General features: G+C 37.7%; 1 protein-coding gene across 2 annotated transcripts; it reads right to left on the reverse strand.

Moving 5' to 3' along the window:
* Positions 1-224: 224 nt before the first annotated feature.
* On the reverse strand, positions 225-9,110 carry LOC143540714 (putative RNA-dependent RNA polymerase 5). Of its 2 annotated transcripts, XM_077033700.1 has the most exons (19): positions 8,783-9,110; positions 6,342-7,089; positions 6,122-6,260; positions 5,690-5,764; positions 5,397-5,580; positions 5,099-5,306; positions 4,920-5,007; positions 4,686-4,829; positions 4,074-4,145; positions 3,933-4,004; positions 3,740-3,846; positions 2,797-2,945; positions 2,475-2,700; positions 2,148-2,373; positions 1,919-2,061; positions 1,142-1,304; positions 909-1,053; positions 671-834; positions 225-578 (listed from the first exon to the last, which is right to left on the reverse strand). In XM_077033700.1, the coding sequence occupies exons 1-19, from the start codon at positions 9,096-9,098 to the stop codon at positions 345-347; spliced, it is 3,603 nt and encodes a 1,200-aa protein (XP_076889815.1). In that variant the 5' UTR covers positions 9,099-9,110; the 3' UTR covers positions 225-344. The 2 variants fall into 2 exon arrangements, with proteins under 2 accessions (XP_076889815.1, XP_076889814.1); XM_077033699.1 differs by having other exon boundaries at positions 4,686-5,007.
* Positions 9,111-18,370: the final 9,260 nt, after the last annotated feature.

Consider the following 18,370-nt stretch of genomic DNA (forward strand, 5'->3'; position numbering starts at 1 on the left):
TTTATACCTCTTTATACAACTTTGAACATTTATGTTGCAACTATCTAGAAAATAACTTGAAACACCATAACCAAGCTTGACGACGACATTTTTCAGCTTCGAAACTTTATAATTGAGCTTGGAACATCATGGCTGAACTAATTTTAATCAAACAGTTTACTCAATCCTAAAAGTGATTCAGTTATTTTTTTTAATATAACACAGCAATCTGGTAATCACTCATACATATTACATCAAATGCAATCCTATAGATACGACAACATGGCTACCTACGACTCAAACGTTACAACTTACAACAAATCCTTAAAACTCATATAATACATGCTGGCGTGGCTATTCTGAATCTAAATTAACATGGATAATACAGTTGATTTGAAAGGAAATGACCTTCCAGGGGTTTTACTCTCGTGAAACGAGCATAAAGCCTCACCAGCTACCTTCCATGCAAACCCGCACTTTCTAAGATCTGTGAACTTAATAGCATAGTCATAACTTACATGATAGATGGCAAGGGCTTCGTTGTAAATATCCTCAAGTTTCCTAGTACTCGTTGCAAAATTTTCAGCCTCATATAACATCTGCATTATTGATTTACAAACGATTATTAAATTGTTTTCTAACTAGACAAGTCGGTCGTGTGGCTAAAATAAAATTTTAAAAGAACCGAGACCTTTTTATATTTATTCATCACGATATTTGCCGAGTCGTTTTTTGATTCATCTCCAGACTGCATGGCTTTAGACATGTCCTGCCTGTATGACTCGTACCTCATCTTCCATAAATTTAAAACGGGGCCTGGTATCTCGACGTTAAAACACGGTAGTTTCCAGATTTCTACATACCACAAAAATATTATTAACTACAATACCTCATAAGGTAAACATAAATGCAGAACTGACACGGCTCACCACGTATCAACGCATAATCAGGTTGATAATTCTTTGCTCTATCATAAATTTCTCCTAAAATAGAAGAAGAATTATATGATTTGTTGGCGTACTTCTCCAGATAATTGGGATATTTATCCGGCAATAAACCTCTAGGGATATCAACCTATTTCAGAAACACAAGAGAAATGAAGTGAGTCGTGCTTATAGATATAAAACCTTTACTATAGGAAAGATGAGAACAGAAATCTAACTGTTTTCCCGCTTTTTGGTGCATCGAGTGCATCATAGTACAAATCAACTAACTGCAACAGCTTTTCTTTAATCCGACGCTTTTCATTAACATCATTTTCTCCCAAAGTAAGATATTGATCTATATATGCCTGCCAGCTATCAGCTGCTGTACCAGCTTCCTTACTGAAAGAGTAAACGTTACTAATTGGTGCAGTAGTTTGTTTTAAAACTCGATCAGATTAGGCTCTTTTTTTTTCATTTTATATACTAGAGGTGGAAATTTCGACCCATTCCTTATGAATGGATCAATCGGTTACGTTTTATCTAACAGTCAAATAACTAAAAAAATTAATATTGCTGACAAAATGGGTCAACAGTTGGGCAACATGTGCTTCTCATGACTAAATCGTCCTATCTCCAATGGGTCAAGTAATTCAAAACAGCGAAGGAAACGGGTCAAAAGTCACCCAAACCGTGTTCTTATTAAATAAAATATTACAAAGTACTTTGTTCAAATTATGTAATTATTAAAAATATAAAAAATAATTGTAATCGTATGTCGAAAATAAGAAATCGTTGATAGAAATTATTTTTTTTCTTGAAAGCCAAACCAACCGACCCACACTGATGGCCCATTTTGACCCAAACCTACCTAAACCACTTGACACATCCATTTTGCCAGCTCTAAAAGTACATATACCGATCTTGTGTTAAGAGAAAGGATTATGTAGGCTATGTAGCAATGGAAATTGCAAAAATCAACAGAAATATAAAAAGTATAAAGTGAGGAAACATACCCATGTTTTTGGGATGCAAAAAGTAGGGCTAAAATCTCATTCTCTCTTTCCTCGTCTGAAAGCTCCCTAGGTTTCTTGCGAGGTGCACTTGGGGTCGAGTACTTCCTTTTCCATGGTTCACTTGGTTTGAAGTAATGTAATAACTGAAATTTGTCAACAAAAAGACAGATAACTTTTTAAGCTTTTTTTTTTGATCCAATATAACATAACCCGAAAAATTCATGCATACCTGTGGGTTTCTACAGACCCAATATGTATCTCCATCAAAATCACCATTGGCAATTTCGGTTCCCACTGATCTCTCGCCCTTTGTGGAGAAGAAAATACCATATTTAGCATTTCCAACAAATTCTTCCAATTTCTCAACATATTTTGCATTCATAATGTGTACATCTCCGAAGTCAAGGCCTGGATTTCTATAAACCAGAACCTTTCCTGATATTTGACCGTTCTCGCTGCATAATACACAAAGAATCATAGGTATCAAACTAACTCCTAAAATCTAACTGAATACAATGAGAATAACTTATGAAATGAAGTAGAAACTAACACTTACAGAATGACACAAACTTCATCACTGTTTAAGGTTCCAGTAGGGTCCGCTGTCCCTATTAAATAATAACTTTCGTTAACTGGAATCCTTCCAGCACGAAGCCCTTTTCGTTCTTCATTTGCTAAAATGGACAACCGATATTGAAGATATGGTTCATCAAGTGGAATCCCGGAACCAATCATTGATACTGAAGTTGCAGAATCATCCATTTGCGCATAGTTTAGACCCACTGCACAAAGAAGCACATCAGATCAATCTGACTTAAAAAGGTTTTGACATGTTTATATACAAGCGGGTCAATTTGAATTCATTAGACTAAAAGTACCTCTTACTGCTGCACGCATGCTTGAGGATACTTTTTGGGCATCTTGCAATGCAATTTCCAGTAGTTCCAAAAAGTAACTTTTAGGAACACCTCCTACGGCTAAAAGTGCTATCAAGTTCTTTGACAGGGCAGCTTTTCTTGGCTTACGACTGAAAATTTAAGAAAAAAAATGCACATTAACATTTTCCCAATAGTTATCTAAGCTGTATAAAAATATGGCCTTTATGGAAGTTTAATCGTTCATCGAGAAGTTCATGTATGTTCAATTATTTAATAAACGAACGAACATGAACATGTCTTGTTCGCTCATTTATGTCTGTGAATGTTCGTTCATTTAAGTTCATTTATGTTTTTTCATTACTTCATTTACGATTTCTCGATTATGTTCATTTATGTATGTTAGTTGACATTTATTTAAGTTTGTTTGATCGCGTTTGCCATTATATTCATTTTTAACTTTTTTTGGCCCAATACTAACTTAGTCTAGTACTAATACCTTTTTAGGCCTAACAAATTGTTCTTCACATTACCTTTAACTAGTTTTAGATCAGTTATGTATGTTCATATGTGTTCAGTTACGTTCGCCTATTTTTGTTTATGAACCATTCACTTATATTATACGAGCATGTTCAGTTTCTTAACGAACGAGCACAGACAAGAAAACCCCCGCTCGTTTAATTGTTTGTGTTCGGATCGTATGTCAATATAAAGGTTAAATGAACGAACACGGGCATGCACCAGCCATGTTCTTTCGGTTCATTTAGAAGCCTATCGATAAACACAGCTTGGTATAATAAATAACTATCCAGATTATAGGATGGTAAATAACCTAACTATTTGCATGCATTAGGGTACACCTAAAATCAACGAATTGGTATTAAAAGTGAAAGAATTACTTATTAAACAATAATCACAATATTATTAAAGTAGTCTAATAAAGTACCTTACGGAAACTATCTCCAACGAACTGAATGAAGTTAAATCTGAAAGTTTAGGATCTTTCTCAACCTTTATCATTGAGGGTCTGACTTGAATTGTTCCATTTTTAAGCTTAATAAAATATCAAGAAAATAAACATAACTAGTTGTTCTTTCAGGTATATCGGTTTATAAGAAGCTTAAGCAAGAACATTTTACCTTTTTGTTTACAAGAAGAGTTCCTTTGACGGCATAACCGTCTTTGAACAAGCGGCACTGGACAAGCAAAGGCTAATACAAATGTAGAAACAAATGTTATGATCTAGAAGATTCTAGAAACAACGAAGCATTAAAAATTACCGGTTCTCTAATGCAAGATTCTTTGCCTATAATCCCAAGTGATTCTCCCTCACGCTTGAGAAGATCCACAAACTAGTAATTTGAGAAATAAAGAATGGCAATCATAAGTTGAGACTACTTTACATTAGTCAACCACTTAACAAGTCAACTAAAAAGTCATAATTTGAGAAATAAAGAATGACAGTGATAAGTTGAGACTAGTTTTACATAATTAATAACTTAACTTAAAAAGACAACTAAAATGTCATAATTTGAGAAATAAAGAATGAAATCATACGTAGAGACTAGTCAACAAAAGTAATCTCTTAACTTAAAAAGTCAACAAACTTGATTTTTAACATATATGTCCAATTTTACATGATTACGCCCCGAAACTTATAAAATCCCAGAAAATGCATATATGCCCTTCTTGTTTGCATGATTAAGTTACTAAACTTCATATGAGTGACTTTTTGTTGACTTTCTAAAAGTATAGGAACATAAGCAGAAAAATACAAGTCCATGGACTTTTGTGTGAATTCAACAAAAGTCCATAGGTTTTCAGGGCATGTGCCCATTTATATATGATCAGTAGAAGCCTAGAAGTGTATAAATATAAGGGAAAAACAATACTTCATAACCGTCATCCTTTAAGCCATCAGCTTCAAAGAAATCTCTAGCACACAAAATTGCTAAATCTTCTGAAATAAACCCTGTCCCATCTGTATGAATCAACGGTTTCCCATCTTCATCACAAACAAAAAAGCCAAATTCATCCTGTAATCCATAATAACATGGGATAAAATATATATTGTAGAAAAGTAGAGGAAAAAATAAGACATTAAGATGAACAAAGATGGGGTATACACGACAACGTATGTCTTCGATTCTTTCAACATTCACTGAAGCGAGATCAACACGAAGCTTTATTGAATTTGATAGGGCAAGTGCACATCTGCAACGAAATATAAATGTTCAAGTTCAACCGGTTTAACCCATTCTGACCCGTTACTCAACCTCAACAAACGGAAAATTTGCACACTAACCTAGAGACGTATTTGGCCATGCTGGAGACCATATGCACATGCATGAACAGACACCTTGCCTCATGATTTGTTTTTTTCAACAAAATGCAATTGTCTTTCTCAGCCCACGGTGCATGAGATTCTTTTCTAATAAAAAAACATTTTATTGATGACCGTGGTTTCTTCGTATTGTCATCTTTAGTTTTTTTCCTATCGCCTTCTTTGAATGCTGAAAACATATCACAAGCTTAAATATGATTTACAAATCACCATACCAGATGAAAAAAAAAATAATCAAAAAGGAAACTAATAAGCTCACCAAAAAGACGATACTGATGCAAACCGACTGAAATCCCACCAGAAAGCCTTCGATAAATAGCAATAGGGCTACTATGATTGGATGGCATGTCATATTTTTGATCATCTACAAATTGGATGATTAACACGTTGTCGTCTCCAAGTTCCCTTTGTAAGTGAGTTCTTCTTGTATTAAGATACGGTCCCTGAAACGTTATTACAAGAAGTAGCACCACATAATTACATCAAAGATATATTAAATCAAGATTTGAGATCCTAGGCGGCTAAAAAAATGAAGAGCAACAAACTACAAACCTTGAACTGTTGAGCTCCATCTGTATCCACATAGCAATGATAAATATGTGTCTTGCCAGAATCCCAATCAAGATGCTGCAATATAAAAGATGAAATAGCGGTTGTGAAACCGAAATTCAAATTAAATTACCAATACTAAAATGTGAATACTTGCATAGCCAAAATGCAATTGATGTAAATTGTCCTTTGGTTGTATTATTTCTATTACCGGAAACCATCTGAAAAATGGACCTTTGTTGATGTCTACATTGTAACTAATAATACAATGACATAATCCAAAACAATTTGATATCGAGGTGACGCTTAACGTTGTTTTGACTTTTTTATGTTGTGTAGCCTTAATGCAACCTTTAAATACTTGGGTGACCCAATGTATAACTTATCATTGAGATTTATAACTAAATCATGAACAAGTATTGCATTATTACATACCATTGCCCTATCACATCGTTCAATAAATCTGCTTCCATACTTTGCCCATATTTTTTCTTCAAAATCAAACATTGTCATTGTTTTCATTCTATGTATTTCAATAGCATCTTCATCAGATACCACATCTTCAAGCGTATTCCTGTTCACAAATTCGACTAAATTTCAGTAAGCGGATATAAAAGCACCCTACATAAACATTAAAGGCTGGATATTTACTAACCTCCCTACATAACTATATACCAAAAACATTTTCCTAAATTCGAGTTCAGAAAGGAGTAACGACTGGTGACTAATTGCAAGACTGTTTGTGGGGCCACCAATACTCTCACACTGTGTTAAACTACGCTGATATGGCATTAGAGAACCGTTGTGCATGGCACTTGAAGTATCAAAGAAGTGGCTAGGGTTTGTACCCTTTAAACTTGAGCATGGTGAGAGTATCTGTTTCTCTTTGCAAGACTGTTTACTAACTGCAAGACTGTTTGTGGGGCCACCAATACTCTCACACTGTGTTAAACTACGCTGATGTGGAATTAGAGAACCGTTGTGCATTGCACTTGAAGTATCATAGAAGTGGCTAGGATTTGTAACCTTTGAACTCGAGCATGGTGAGAGTATCTGTTTCTCTTTGATCACAGATAACTGATGTCTAGTATTTGAAGAGTCAAACCAGTTTCGACTCACATTACTACAATTTGTGTCATCTAGATCACAACCTGGTAAGAATATTAGTTGTCTTTGAACCCGGTTTGTAGCATTTGAAGATTCGGCCAAGTGATAAGTAGAGTTATTCGGAACTGCATCCTCGAAACCCGAAAATGGCACGGGTGTAATTTTCTTTGAATTTGGAGAACCAGAGCCATCATTTGGAGATCTAGAATAGTAGTCAAGAATGGTTCTAGTGTTTGAACTAGAACCAGGTGAATGTACTGACTGCTTGGAATTCGGAGAAATGAAGTGTGCAGATTCTGCACCCCAAACAAGAACACAATTTAGCAATTATTATTATACCAGACTTCTTGACTGTTAATTTGTTTCTTTATACAGCAAACGGTTAAACTTAAATGTTAAGGTAAGGCTCATATAAGTAAACTAACAATCAGTATCATAGATACAAACTCAGATCAACGTACAGCAATAAGTATCATTATTCATTATTCTATAAGTAGTTAGAAATCGCGCCTAGGCACCGATAACTGGAAATAGGCCCTCAATCGATTCGATTTTGGCTAATCGGACCTATTATTTGGAAATCAATCAAAGCAGTCAAAACTTGTCAAAAATGGTCAAAACTTGTCAAAATTGGTCAGATTTCGGTCAAAACTGACAAGTCATATATAAAATTTCATGTGTATACATATATTTGAAAATTTACAAATAAAATTCCAATCCCATTAACCTCTAGTCGGTACCCCCACCGCCCAACTAGCGCCTAGTGAATCCCACAACATATAGCTAAGAACAATTCTACAATAAGTATATCATTATTCTATATGTAGTTAAATTCTACACATTTAATAGGCCTCTTTCAAGTTTCAATCACAGTTATGAGTGATTCACATGTATATGATGAAAACACCAAATTAGATGCATAAACCCTTAATGGCTAAATCACATTAAAAAAAAAACAAAAAAGGTAAGTAAAACTCTCACAATGTGATATACTGGTGTGGGATCGGTACAAATGAAATTAACCTGCTAACGTGCAAATAGTTCTATACTTACGATTTTTAACTAGAGTAATTACACTAAGAAAATGAAACAGAGTAATAACTACTCCAATTCAAAAATGTAGAGTAATAAAAGTTAATCTACTGTTAGCTTAACTATAATTGCGCTATCATAATTAGGAGTGCAGACGAGCCAAGCTGTTCGCGAGCTACTCGAGCCCGAATCGACAAAATCTCAAAACGAGCCAAGCTTTATTGAGCTCAAGCCAAGCCTCAAATGAGCGCAAGCTCGAGCCTTGTATGGAAGCTCGTTTAGGCTAGTCGGGCCTTAACGAGCCTTGTGTATTTATAAGTTTTACCTGTTTTGTACTTCTATGTATTAATTTCACACTTCACAGCCGAAAACACGAGCTCGAGCCAAGTTCTCAAGATACATAAAAATAATTTAAAATATATATAAATTAATTATATATAATAAACGAGCCGAGCCGAGCTCGAGCTTTATAAAAAGAGCTCAAAACGAGCTTGGCCTGTTTACACCCATTCATAATTACTAGGGGTGCAAAACAAGCCGAGCCAATCGAGCTGCTCGAGATCGGCTCGTTTAAAAGCTTGATCGAGACGAGCTTAATTGAGCCCAAGCCTAAAAGTAAGCTAGCTTAATCCTTTATATAATCTTTTAAATATATAATTAATAATTATTAATTAATATATGTAATGTTATGAAAAATTAATTAAACATAACTAAATAATATAATATTATTTAATACATAAAATTATAATTGAAAAAAAAATCATAAAAAGAGTTATAAATATATAAATATTAATTAATAAATAGTTAACTCGCCAAGCTCGAGCTTGAATATCTACTCACGAGCTCAAGCTCGAGCTCCGTGTAAGTTAAACGCGGTTCAATTGCACTCCTAATAATTACGACCTAAAATTAATAATAATAACAGTAACTAACTAACAACAACGCAATAAGCATTACTGGAATTGCTCAGAGGACTTCCATCAGTAACCGAAACCGGAGGCGATCGCTTCTGAGGCAACACACGATCCTCCTTTGGTGACGTGGCAGTTTCCTTGTAGGCCATAAAACAAATGAAACGCGAAAACTCACGGATTTCTTTCGAATTACCGATTTTAGTCAAAATTTCGATCGCCTTTGCTTCGGTGAGCTTCGATAATGACCGGCGAGCGGCAATATCTGGCGGTGGTACGGTTCTCGTGGTGCAGATTTTGGTGATCAGTTGTTCAATTGAAGGTTGTAGAGGAATAATAACTTCAGTTGAAGAATCAGTCATTGTTATTGTATAAATAATAATAATAATAATGTGAGAGTGAGTATACTATACACCGGCTGAGTGAGTGAGTGAGTGAGTGTGTTTATTGATCGCCGGTGGTGACGTGTCGGTTAAGGGTTTGGTGAAGTGGTGATGGTGATGGTGATTGTGGTTTTATTTAAGTAACGGATGGATTTATAGGAAGAGTAAATTATTGAATTATTTTACTATTTGAATTTGGAATTTTATTGTTTGTTTTATTTATATTCTTAAGGAAACAAGATGGGACCCACGTGAACAGTAGCAAAAAGCTTATCTCGGACCCACGTGAACAGTAGCAAAATTAACGCTGAGTACTTCGTGCGCGACTCCCATTGGCTAAAGGTAGCCCGAGCCGGCCACGAGTCCGGATGAACGAAACCCGTAGCGGTCCACCTATTGAGGGATTTCCAGGATAAAACCCGACCCCCACGCCCGTCAAACCGCATGACAGCAAGGAGCCGGTAAAATCGGGTGATATCATGACTCGAACCCTAACAAGTCATGGTCATCCCTCAGTACTGTAATTGGGAAAATAAATTCGGTAAAAACCAATTACATAAAAAAACAATATCTACTCACGAATCGAGCTCGAGTTCCGTGTAAGTTAAACGAGTTGGCTCGTTTGTACTCCTAATAATTACTACCTAGAAATAATAATAATAATAATAATAATAATAATAATAACTAGCAACAAAAACATTACTCGAATTGCTTAGAGGACTTCCATAAGTAACCGAAACGGGAGGTGATCGCTTATGCGGCAACACACGATCCTCCTTGGATGACTTAACAGATAGTTGGCGCTCCACCGCAACATTGTGATATAATTTGAGAATGAGTGTTTAGGCTAACAATGACAAAATTCAAGAATGAATGTTTAAGGTCGTGATGAATCGCATATATAAATACTTGATATGCTCCATATTAACCAATATAAAACATATATGGGGAAAAAACAGACTTGATTTTTGAGACTCACCCACTATCCATCTGAATATTTGATATTGAGTCAAGTACAAGGTAAGATATCTTTCTCTCATACAGGGAGACAAGGAGAGCCTAATATGCTCCATATTAGACAATGTAAAGCATATAAGAGAGACTTGATTGCGGGAGCACCCATTATACACTTGATTATGAAATACGTACGGGTAAGATACTTTTGTATCACATTATAAAATGAGGAGAGCTTAACTTGTTGTTGGTGCATAAATGTCAGTAGTTCATATGTCTAATGTCTGTAATCAAGTCTGTAATATTGTTTATGTATTTGTTTGTTTAAAGCGAAGTTGTTGACAAGTTCGCTTAGGCGAACTTGTTAACCAAGAGAAGTTGTTGACAAGTTCGCTTAGGCGAACTTGTTAACCAAGCGAAGTTATGGACAACTTCGCCTGAGGCGAAGTTATGGACAACTTCGCCGTTGTCGTGTATTTATATAGGTTACGGATTATTGTTTAGAAGTTGTTCAAGTTCGTGTAAATCAGTGAGTCAAGTGACGTGAGGTCGAGAGTCTGTAACTGTGATTATATAACTTGTTGAGTTATTAATATAACGTGAGTTTGTTCGTATCGTATTTGGGTGTTCGTGTGTTTGTGTTCTACGTCCGTAACGATCTACACAGGGATTCCGCACCTGTGTATATCGGGATATCTCGTGTGATCCGTCCAGGGAACCTACAATTGGTATCAGAGCTTTTGCTCGATTGTGTGGTTCGGGATATTCACGCGGGTGTAGAATTTGTCCCGTTTCGACTATTCACGGGACGAGTTTTTGGTGTTTTTGCTCATTCTAGCCTCCTACCAGTGTGTTCAAGCCTTTAAACCGTCAAAAACCTCGTTAAAATCTGATTTTCAGATCTGCAGAAAGTTTGAGTTCGTCAGGCGAAGTTGCTGTTCATCAGGCGAAGTTGCCGTCAGGATACGTAGGGTTTCGGCGAAGATATAAGGAGAGGCGAAGTTATTTACAACTTCGCCTACCTTCTCAACTTCGCCTAACTCAGCGAAGTTCTCATTAAGTTCGCCTAGCTCAGCGAATTTTTCTTCAAGTTCGCCTACTTTCTAAGTTCGCTTACCCTAAGCGAAGTTATTCTCAACTTCGCCCAGTCACGCGAATTTATGAAAGATCATGCGAAGTTATTACTTAAGCGAAGTTATCCTTAACTTCGCCTACAGTACTGTTCAGAGGAAATTTTTTTAACTTCGCCTACTCAGAATTTTTCGGGTTTCTTAGTCTTCAAGAAGGATGTCGTCGATCAACATTTCGGAGCTTGTAAAGATGGAAGTTGAAGCGGGGTCAACTACAAAGGCCCCAAGGTTGCTGAAGGGAACCGACTTTGTCGCGTGGAAGGATCGGTTCATACAATACGTTAAGTACCAGGATGCGAAAATGTGGGTATGCATCCAAGATGGATATATTCCACCAGTCATGGAGTATGAGGGTCGAGACCAAATCAAGAAATACAGTAAAATGGAAGAGGAGGAGAAAAAGATGTATGAAGCCGAAAGCAAGGCTCATGCTGCAATCACAATGGCTCTTCCACAGGAGATCCTCCATACGTTCAGAAAGTATACATCAGCTAGAGAGCTTTGGGAAGCTCTTGAGAACAGATTTGAAGGGAATGTAGGTATTCGGGCTTCAAAGATAAAGTTGCTCAAAACTCAATTTTCAGTCTTTAAGTACTTGAAGAACGAATCTCTTGATGATATTATCACTCGATATTATCATCTAATGACTGAATTGAGTAACTACTCCATTTCCTACCAAGAAGAAGAGATTGTGGAAAAGCTTCTCGATGCCCTCCCACCAAAATGGGAGATGTATACTGTACTGATGAGGGAAGACAAGGACTTTCCTACTTATGATCTTGAAACCACTGTCAACAAGCTCAGAACTTTTGAGCTTAATATGGTAAGAAAAGAAACCTCTATGGATCAGGTTCAAGATCCAGGCATGTACGGTGCTAAAGTAAACTCCAATTCAAGTTCAAAGACTGATTCTGCCGCCTACTACTCGAAGGGCGAGTCGGGTGCCAAGTCTTCACAGGAGGGGCATGTGTCAGTAAACTCAAATGGGGATGTTTGCTTTGTAGCCGGTGGATCAAGTGGTACTCAACAGACAGCAAGCAAGATTAGTGGATCTTCAAGTTCCTCAAGCAATAATTACTCTAAGATGCCAATGAGCGTCAAATCTGCTGAAGAGCAGTTTGGCCTCTATGCTTCGTTTATTGCTTCATATGAAAACTATATTCAAGGAAAGGTTGTTGATCCAGCGATGCTGGATGAAGACTATGACCAGATCGATGCTGATGATCTGGAGGAAATGGATTTACAATGGCAGATGGCCATGATAGTGAGGAGAGTGAAGAAGTTTATGAGAAAGACGGGGAGAAAGTTTGTTGGTGGCAGGCCAGGGTTCGACAAGTCTAAGGTGAGGTGCTATAACTGTCAACAAAACGGGCACTTTGCCAAAGAGTGCAGAAACGAGCGAGTTGAACGTGGTCTAGGCCGGTCTGCACAGCACACTGGGAGTAATAAAGAAGTCAATGCCATGATGTCCAGAGAAGCAGGTGAATACAACTGGAACCTGCATACGAATGAAACTAGTGAGCAGGCAAATATGGCTAAGGTTGAGAATGAAGAATGTGAGAAGATTACCGGAGAAGAGAAAGCTACTGGTAAGGAAAAAGCTTTCATGGCAGATAACAAGGATCAACTCTCCGAGGTAAGTTCTAAACCTACTTGTACTAAATGTGAGAATTTGTCTGAGCAACTTGCTACCATAACTGATCAGTATGTTCGTTTAGATGCTGAATTTAAAACTCTTAAAGAAGATCATCACTTTATGAAAGCAAGAGAAAACAGTTACAAAGTTAAAATAAAAGCGTGTGAAAAAGATGTTAAAAGCTTAAAAACAAAACTTGCTGAAAAAATTGAAGTAATTGATCTAAGTTATGAGGTTTTAGAAGAAAAGACTAAACTGATTGCTGAACGAGAAAAGCAGATTGCTGACCACCAGGTGAAAGTGGTGGAACTGAACCGAAAACTTGAGCAGTTCAGAAATTCCTCAGCTATTCTTGATCATCTTGTTAGTGGTCAAGATTCCTCTGCGAAGAGGGGAGGAATTGGTTATCACGAGGTTCCACCACCTTATAACCACAATTACACTTTTAACCCTAGTGTTCAGAAATCTGTTGATTTTGAAGTTCCTCAGACAGTTCCAATCAAGGTTACGAGTAAAGAACCAAGTGTTAGTAGTGGCGAAACGAGTTCGCCTGTTTCAAGTGTGAAAATTTCTGTTACGAGTCCAATCTCATCAGATTCGGATAAGATGTCCGAATCGGGTAAGACAAAAGAGAAGGTAGTGTTACCCACTGGTGGAGAAAAAGATAAAACCTATAAAAAGAGTACTCCACTCAACCCGTACGTCCCACCTTATGTGAGACGAACGGCCGGTAACACAGCCTCGACATCCAAAACAACCTTTGAAAAGAAAATGGAGCATAGGTGTTGTTTTAGGTGTAATAAGTTAGGACATCTTGTTGCAGATTGCCCTCTGACACTGAAATTCAGAGGTGTGAGGCCTATTAAAACTGAGCGTAAGCCTAATGGTAATTTTAATACTGCTAAAAATGAAAACCCTTCAAAGTTCCGAAATGTAACTAATTCAGGTTTTCACAGAAACAAACCTCAGTTTAACAATGCTAATAACCAAACCGCAAGATATAATACTGTCAATACACATAGGTTTGGAAGGCCTCACACTCAATTTCCAAGGAGATTTACTAATAGGACTGACAGGAATTATCCAGATGCTAACTTTGGAAAGCAGAAGTACGGGATGTATAGATCCAAGACCAATTGGTCTTGGGTCCCTAGATTCTAATCCTTTGCTTTGTTGTGCAGGAACAGTTGAACAGGGCTGCCCACAGTCTTTGGATTGTAGACAGCGGCTGTTCCCGGCACATGACGGGTAACAAATACTTGTTGCACGACTTAAAACCTGTTCAAGGAGCGAGAGTTAGCTTTGCCGGTGAAAGTGGAGGCAGAATTACTGGAAGAGGAACGGTGTCCAATGGAAAAATGACTCTTGAGAATGTGAACTTTGTAGAAGAGTTGAAGCACAATCTGCTGAGTGTGTCGCAGATTTGTGATAAGGAGTACACTGTTCATTTCACGAAGAATGAGGCGATCGTGTTGAAGCCTGGTTTTCAGATACCAGACGAGTGGATAGTGATGAAAGCTCCACGTGATACAAATACTTATGTAATGGATATGAGGTCTACTGAAATGGCCACGGAAGAATCATGTTTAATGACGAAAGCAAGCGAATCGGAATCCGAACTGTGGCACAGGAGAATGGGGCACATTCATCTTCGGAAGATGAACCACATTGTCAGGAATGGACTTGTGATGGGCGTTCCCTTGAAAAGTTTTAACTTTGAAGACAAATGTATAGCATGCAAGAAGGGAAAGCAACACAAGAAATCCCATCTCACCAAGAAGGTCAACTCTATTGCCAGTACTCTAGAACTGCTTCACATGGATCTCTTCGGTCCCGTGAATGCAAAAAGTCTAGGAGGTACTTCTTACTGCTTGGTGATCACTGATGACTACTCGCGATATTCGTGGGTATATTTTCTGAAATCGAAAGATGAGACGGCTCAAATGGTGAAGAATTTGATTACCAAAGTTGAGAACGTCATGGGTAAAACAGTTAAGTTCATCAGGAGTGACAATGGAACGGAGTTCAAGAATTTTGAGATGGAGATCTTCTGTCTTCAGAAAGGAATTGAACACCAATACAGCGCTCCGTATACTCCGCAACAGAATGGAGTGGCTGAAAGGAAGAACCGAACTTTAATTGAAGGAGCCAGAACTATGCTGGCAGATTCGAAGCTTCCTGTGATGTTCTGGGCTGAAGCAGTTGCTACAGCCTGCTATGTTCTGAATAGAGTGTTAACTGTTAAGAGACTTGGTAAAACGTGTTACGAGCTTATGCATGGAAGGAAGCCCAACTTGAGTGGTCTTGAACCATTCGGGTCCCCTTGTTCGATCTTGAAGACAAATTCTAAATTTGGCGAAGTAGCCGATGAAGGAATCTTAGTCGGTTATGTTGTTGGTACTCCCAACAGACGTGTCTTCAATACTTCGACCTGCAAGGTGGAGGTGGTGTGTAACACCGACATCACAAGTTACCAACCGCCAAAACCAAGCAATGGACCTGCTGAGCTTTTCGACTATGTTAAGCTTTTTAAGTCTTTTAACATACCGGAGTTGGAAATTTCTGAAGAAGAAGAAAGAGTTGCGACGAAGATGATACTTGATGAGAAAGAAAATCTATTGCAAAGACAGCTGATTGATAAATGTCAACCTTCCTCATCAAACTCTACTGGTACCCCTGCTGCCTCGACTGAAGAAGAATTTTTCAATCCATTTCACTCTCAGCCAGAAACAACCATTGACGAGATCTCTTCTAATTTGGAAGATAATTTGCATGTCGGTTCTGTTCCGACCACGAGAATTCATAAAGATCACCCTTTGGATAATGTGATTGGTGATGTGTCCTCAGGTGTACAAACGAGAAGTAGCTTGAATGAACACACCTGTGTTTATACAAGCATTAAGGAGACAGGAATAATCAATGAATGCCTGTACACCTGCTTTATAAGCCAGATTGAACCGAAGAATTTTCAAATGGCTTTAAAGGACAGCTCGTGGGTCGAAGCCATGCAAGAAGAGTTGGCTCAATTCGAGAAGATGGAAGTTTGGACTTTGGTTGAAAAACCAAAGAATGTGCATGCAATAGGCACAAAATGGGTGTTTAAGTGCAAAAGAGATGATAAGGGGATTATTATAAGAAACAAGGCGAGGCTAGTCGTTAAAGGTTTTAATCAACAAGAGGGGATTGATTATAACGAAGTGTTCGCTCCTGTCGCCAGGTTGGAAGCCATAAGATTGTTTTTGGCGTTTGCTGCTTATGAAAAGATGAAGGTGTTTCAGCTAGATGTGAAGAGTGCGTTTTTGAATGGGAAAGTTGATGAGGTTGTGTATGTTGAGCAACCTCCGGGTTTTCCTGACCCAGACTTTCCAGATCACGTGTACAAATTGAGCAAGGCGTTATATGGATTACATCAGGCACCTCGTGCCTGGTATTCAACTTTATCAGATTACTTGCTCGAAAATGGTTTTGAAAGAGGAAAAATTGATAGCACGTTGTTCTTCAAAAGAGATGGAAGCGACTTCCTGCTGGTACAAGTCTACGTGGATGACATTATATTTGCTGCGTCAAAAGTCTCCATGTGTCAGGAGTTTGAAGCCGTCATGAAGAAAAGGTTTGAAATGAGTGCTATGGGTGAACTAACTTTCTTTCTAGGATTGCAGGTTGATCAGAAGAAGGACGGGATGTTCATTCATCAGACGAAGTATGTTCATGATGTGCTCAAGCGCTTCAAGATGGAGGATAGTTCTCCATATGATACTCCAATCTGCGTCAATCACAAATTGGGTGCTGAAGTAGACGGTGATGCAGATGTGGACCCAACTCAATATCGGGCAATAATAGGTTCTTTAATGTACTTAACTGCATCTAGGCCTGATATAATGTTTGCTGTTTGTCTTTGTTCACGTTTTCAGGCAAATCCAAAAGAATCTCATTTGAAAGGTGCAAAGAGGATACTGCGGTATCTCAAGGGCAAGCCGAAGCTGGGGTTGTGGTACCCGAGAGGAGGAGACTTGGAGCTAGTCGCTTACACAGATTCTGATTATGGAGGGTGCAATCAGAGTCGGAAGTCAACAACTGGAGGATGTCAGTTTCTTGGTGGCAGATTGGTGTCGTGGCAATGCAAGAAGCAGACTTCAGTCGCAATTTCAACCTGTGAGGCAGAATACATGGCAGCATCCAACTGCTGCTCTCAGGTTCTTTGGATTCAACAACAGTTGCGCGACTATGGTCTGAATTTCTTACTTACTCCTATTTGCATTGATAACACAGCTGCTATCTCAGTAACTAACAATCCCGTGAAACATAGTAAAACTAAACATATTGACATACGTCATCATTTTATACGGGATTGTGCTGAGAAGAAATTGATTGTGCTTGAAAAGGTGGATACGCTTGATAATTTCGCTGATTTATATACTAAAGCGTTTGACAAATCCAGATTTCAAAACCTTATTGAACTGAATGGGATGATCAATCCCGAGTAACCATGCTTTTCTTGTGATATTAAAAAAAAAAAAAAAAACGTCACTAATCGCTTAAAAATATGTCGGTTACATCAGTTTGAAGGACTTGTCTTCGGATATGTTTTGGTCATCATTTTCTACTTGTAGATTTTGAGGATAGCCATTAACCAGATTACTGATAGTGACCGGGGCGGTTTATGATGAGTTTTTCATTCTTTCGCTTAAAATTAGTCGATCATACTTAGTTAGAAGGACACATACTAGTATGTGGTCGGTCCAGCTGATCCATTGGATCTTCGGGATAGCCGTTTACCTGAAGACTTTGTTTTGGTCGGGGCGATTAATGTTAAAATTTTGAAAGAAATGGGAAATGAAATTATTTTTCAAGTCTGTTACTTCGTAAGAAGTTCGTTAGCTATGTTTAACAAAAAATTGATCCAACCTTGGAAAATGATAGATATACTAATTCTGTGTGCTTAACTAGTGAAGTTATTAGGCTTAAAAGGCTTTAGGACAGTCATTGTATGTCATGGTAACTTTTTATGGTGCGTAAAAGTAGACGTGATACAAACTAAATCTACTTGATTTTACGTGGAAACTCCTTAAGAGTTTTGCATGTCTTCATATATATCTTTCCGAATGATAGGCAGAAAAGCGATTACCCAGTCATACACGAGCCCATGTGTGTTCTGATTCCCGTGAAGATAGCTTCTCAAGATACTGCAGTGATCCAGATTCGGGACTTGCAGTTAATCTCTACTTTGAAGTCTATGTTTATTCGAAAAAAAAAAATTATATTTGAAGTTATTGAAACATATTAGTGATGACAAAATCAAGACTTCACAATCATTGAGTAAGAGAGAAGAACGGGAAGCAGATCAAGAATACTTACAACTTAATCAGACACTATGGGTCGAGGACAATTCGGGATGACTTGGGGAAAGCCAAATACGCTTTGAGAATAGATAGGAGGCATCAAAATCTCTGAGTTGTTGCCCACTTAAATTTTGAGGCTTAATCGAACCTAACTCGTATCACAGACACGATGAAAACCACTTTAAGTTATAC

This window comes from Bidens hawaiensis, unplaced genomic scaffold (assembly GCF_021521415.1).
Source record: "Bidens hawaiensis isolate Kalapana, Puna unplaced genomic scaffold, B.hawaiensis_p1.1 tig00012327_1, whole genome shotgun sequence".
Lineage (NCBI taxonomy): Eukaryota > Viridiplantae > Streptophyta > Magnoliopsida > Asterales > Asteraceae > Bidens > Bidens hawaiensis.

Coding starts and splice junctions, on each gene's coding strand:
- LOC143540714 (XM_077033699.1), bottom strand. CDS start 9,098: ATGACTGATTCTTCAACTGAAGTTATTATTCCTCTACAACCTTCAATT. Junction 3,847..3,932: donor CTCTTCTTGTAAACAAAAAG/GTAAAATGTTCT, acceptor TATTTTATTAAG/CTTAAAAATGGAACAATTCA. Junction 579..670: donor TGATGAATAAATATAAAAAG/GTCTCGGTTCTT, acceptor TCAATAATGCAG/ATGTTATATGAGGCTGAAAA.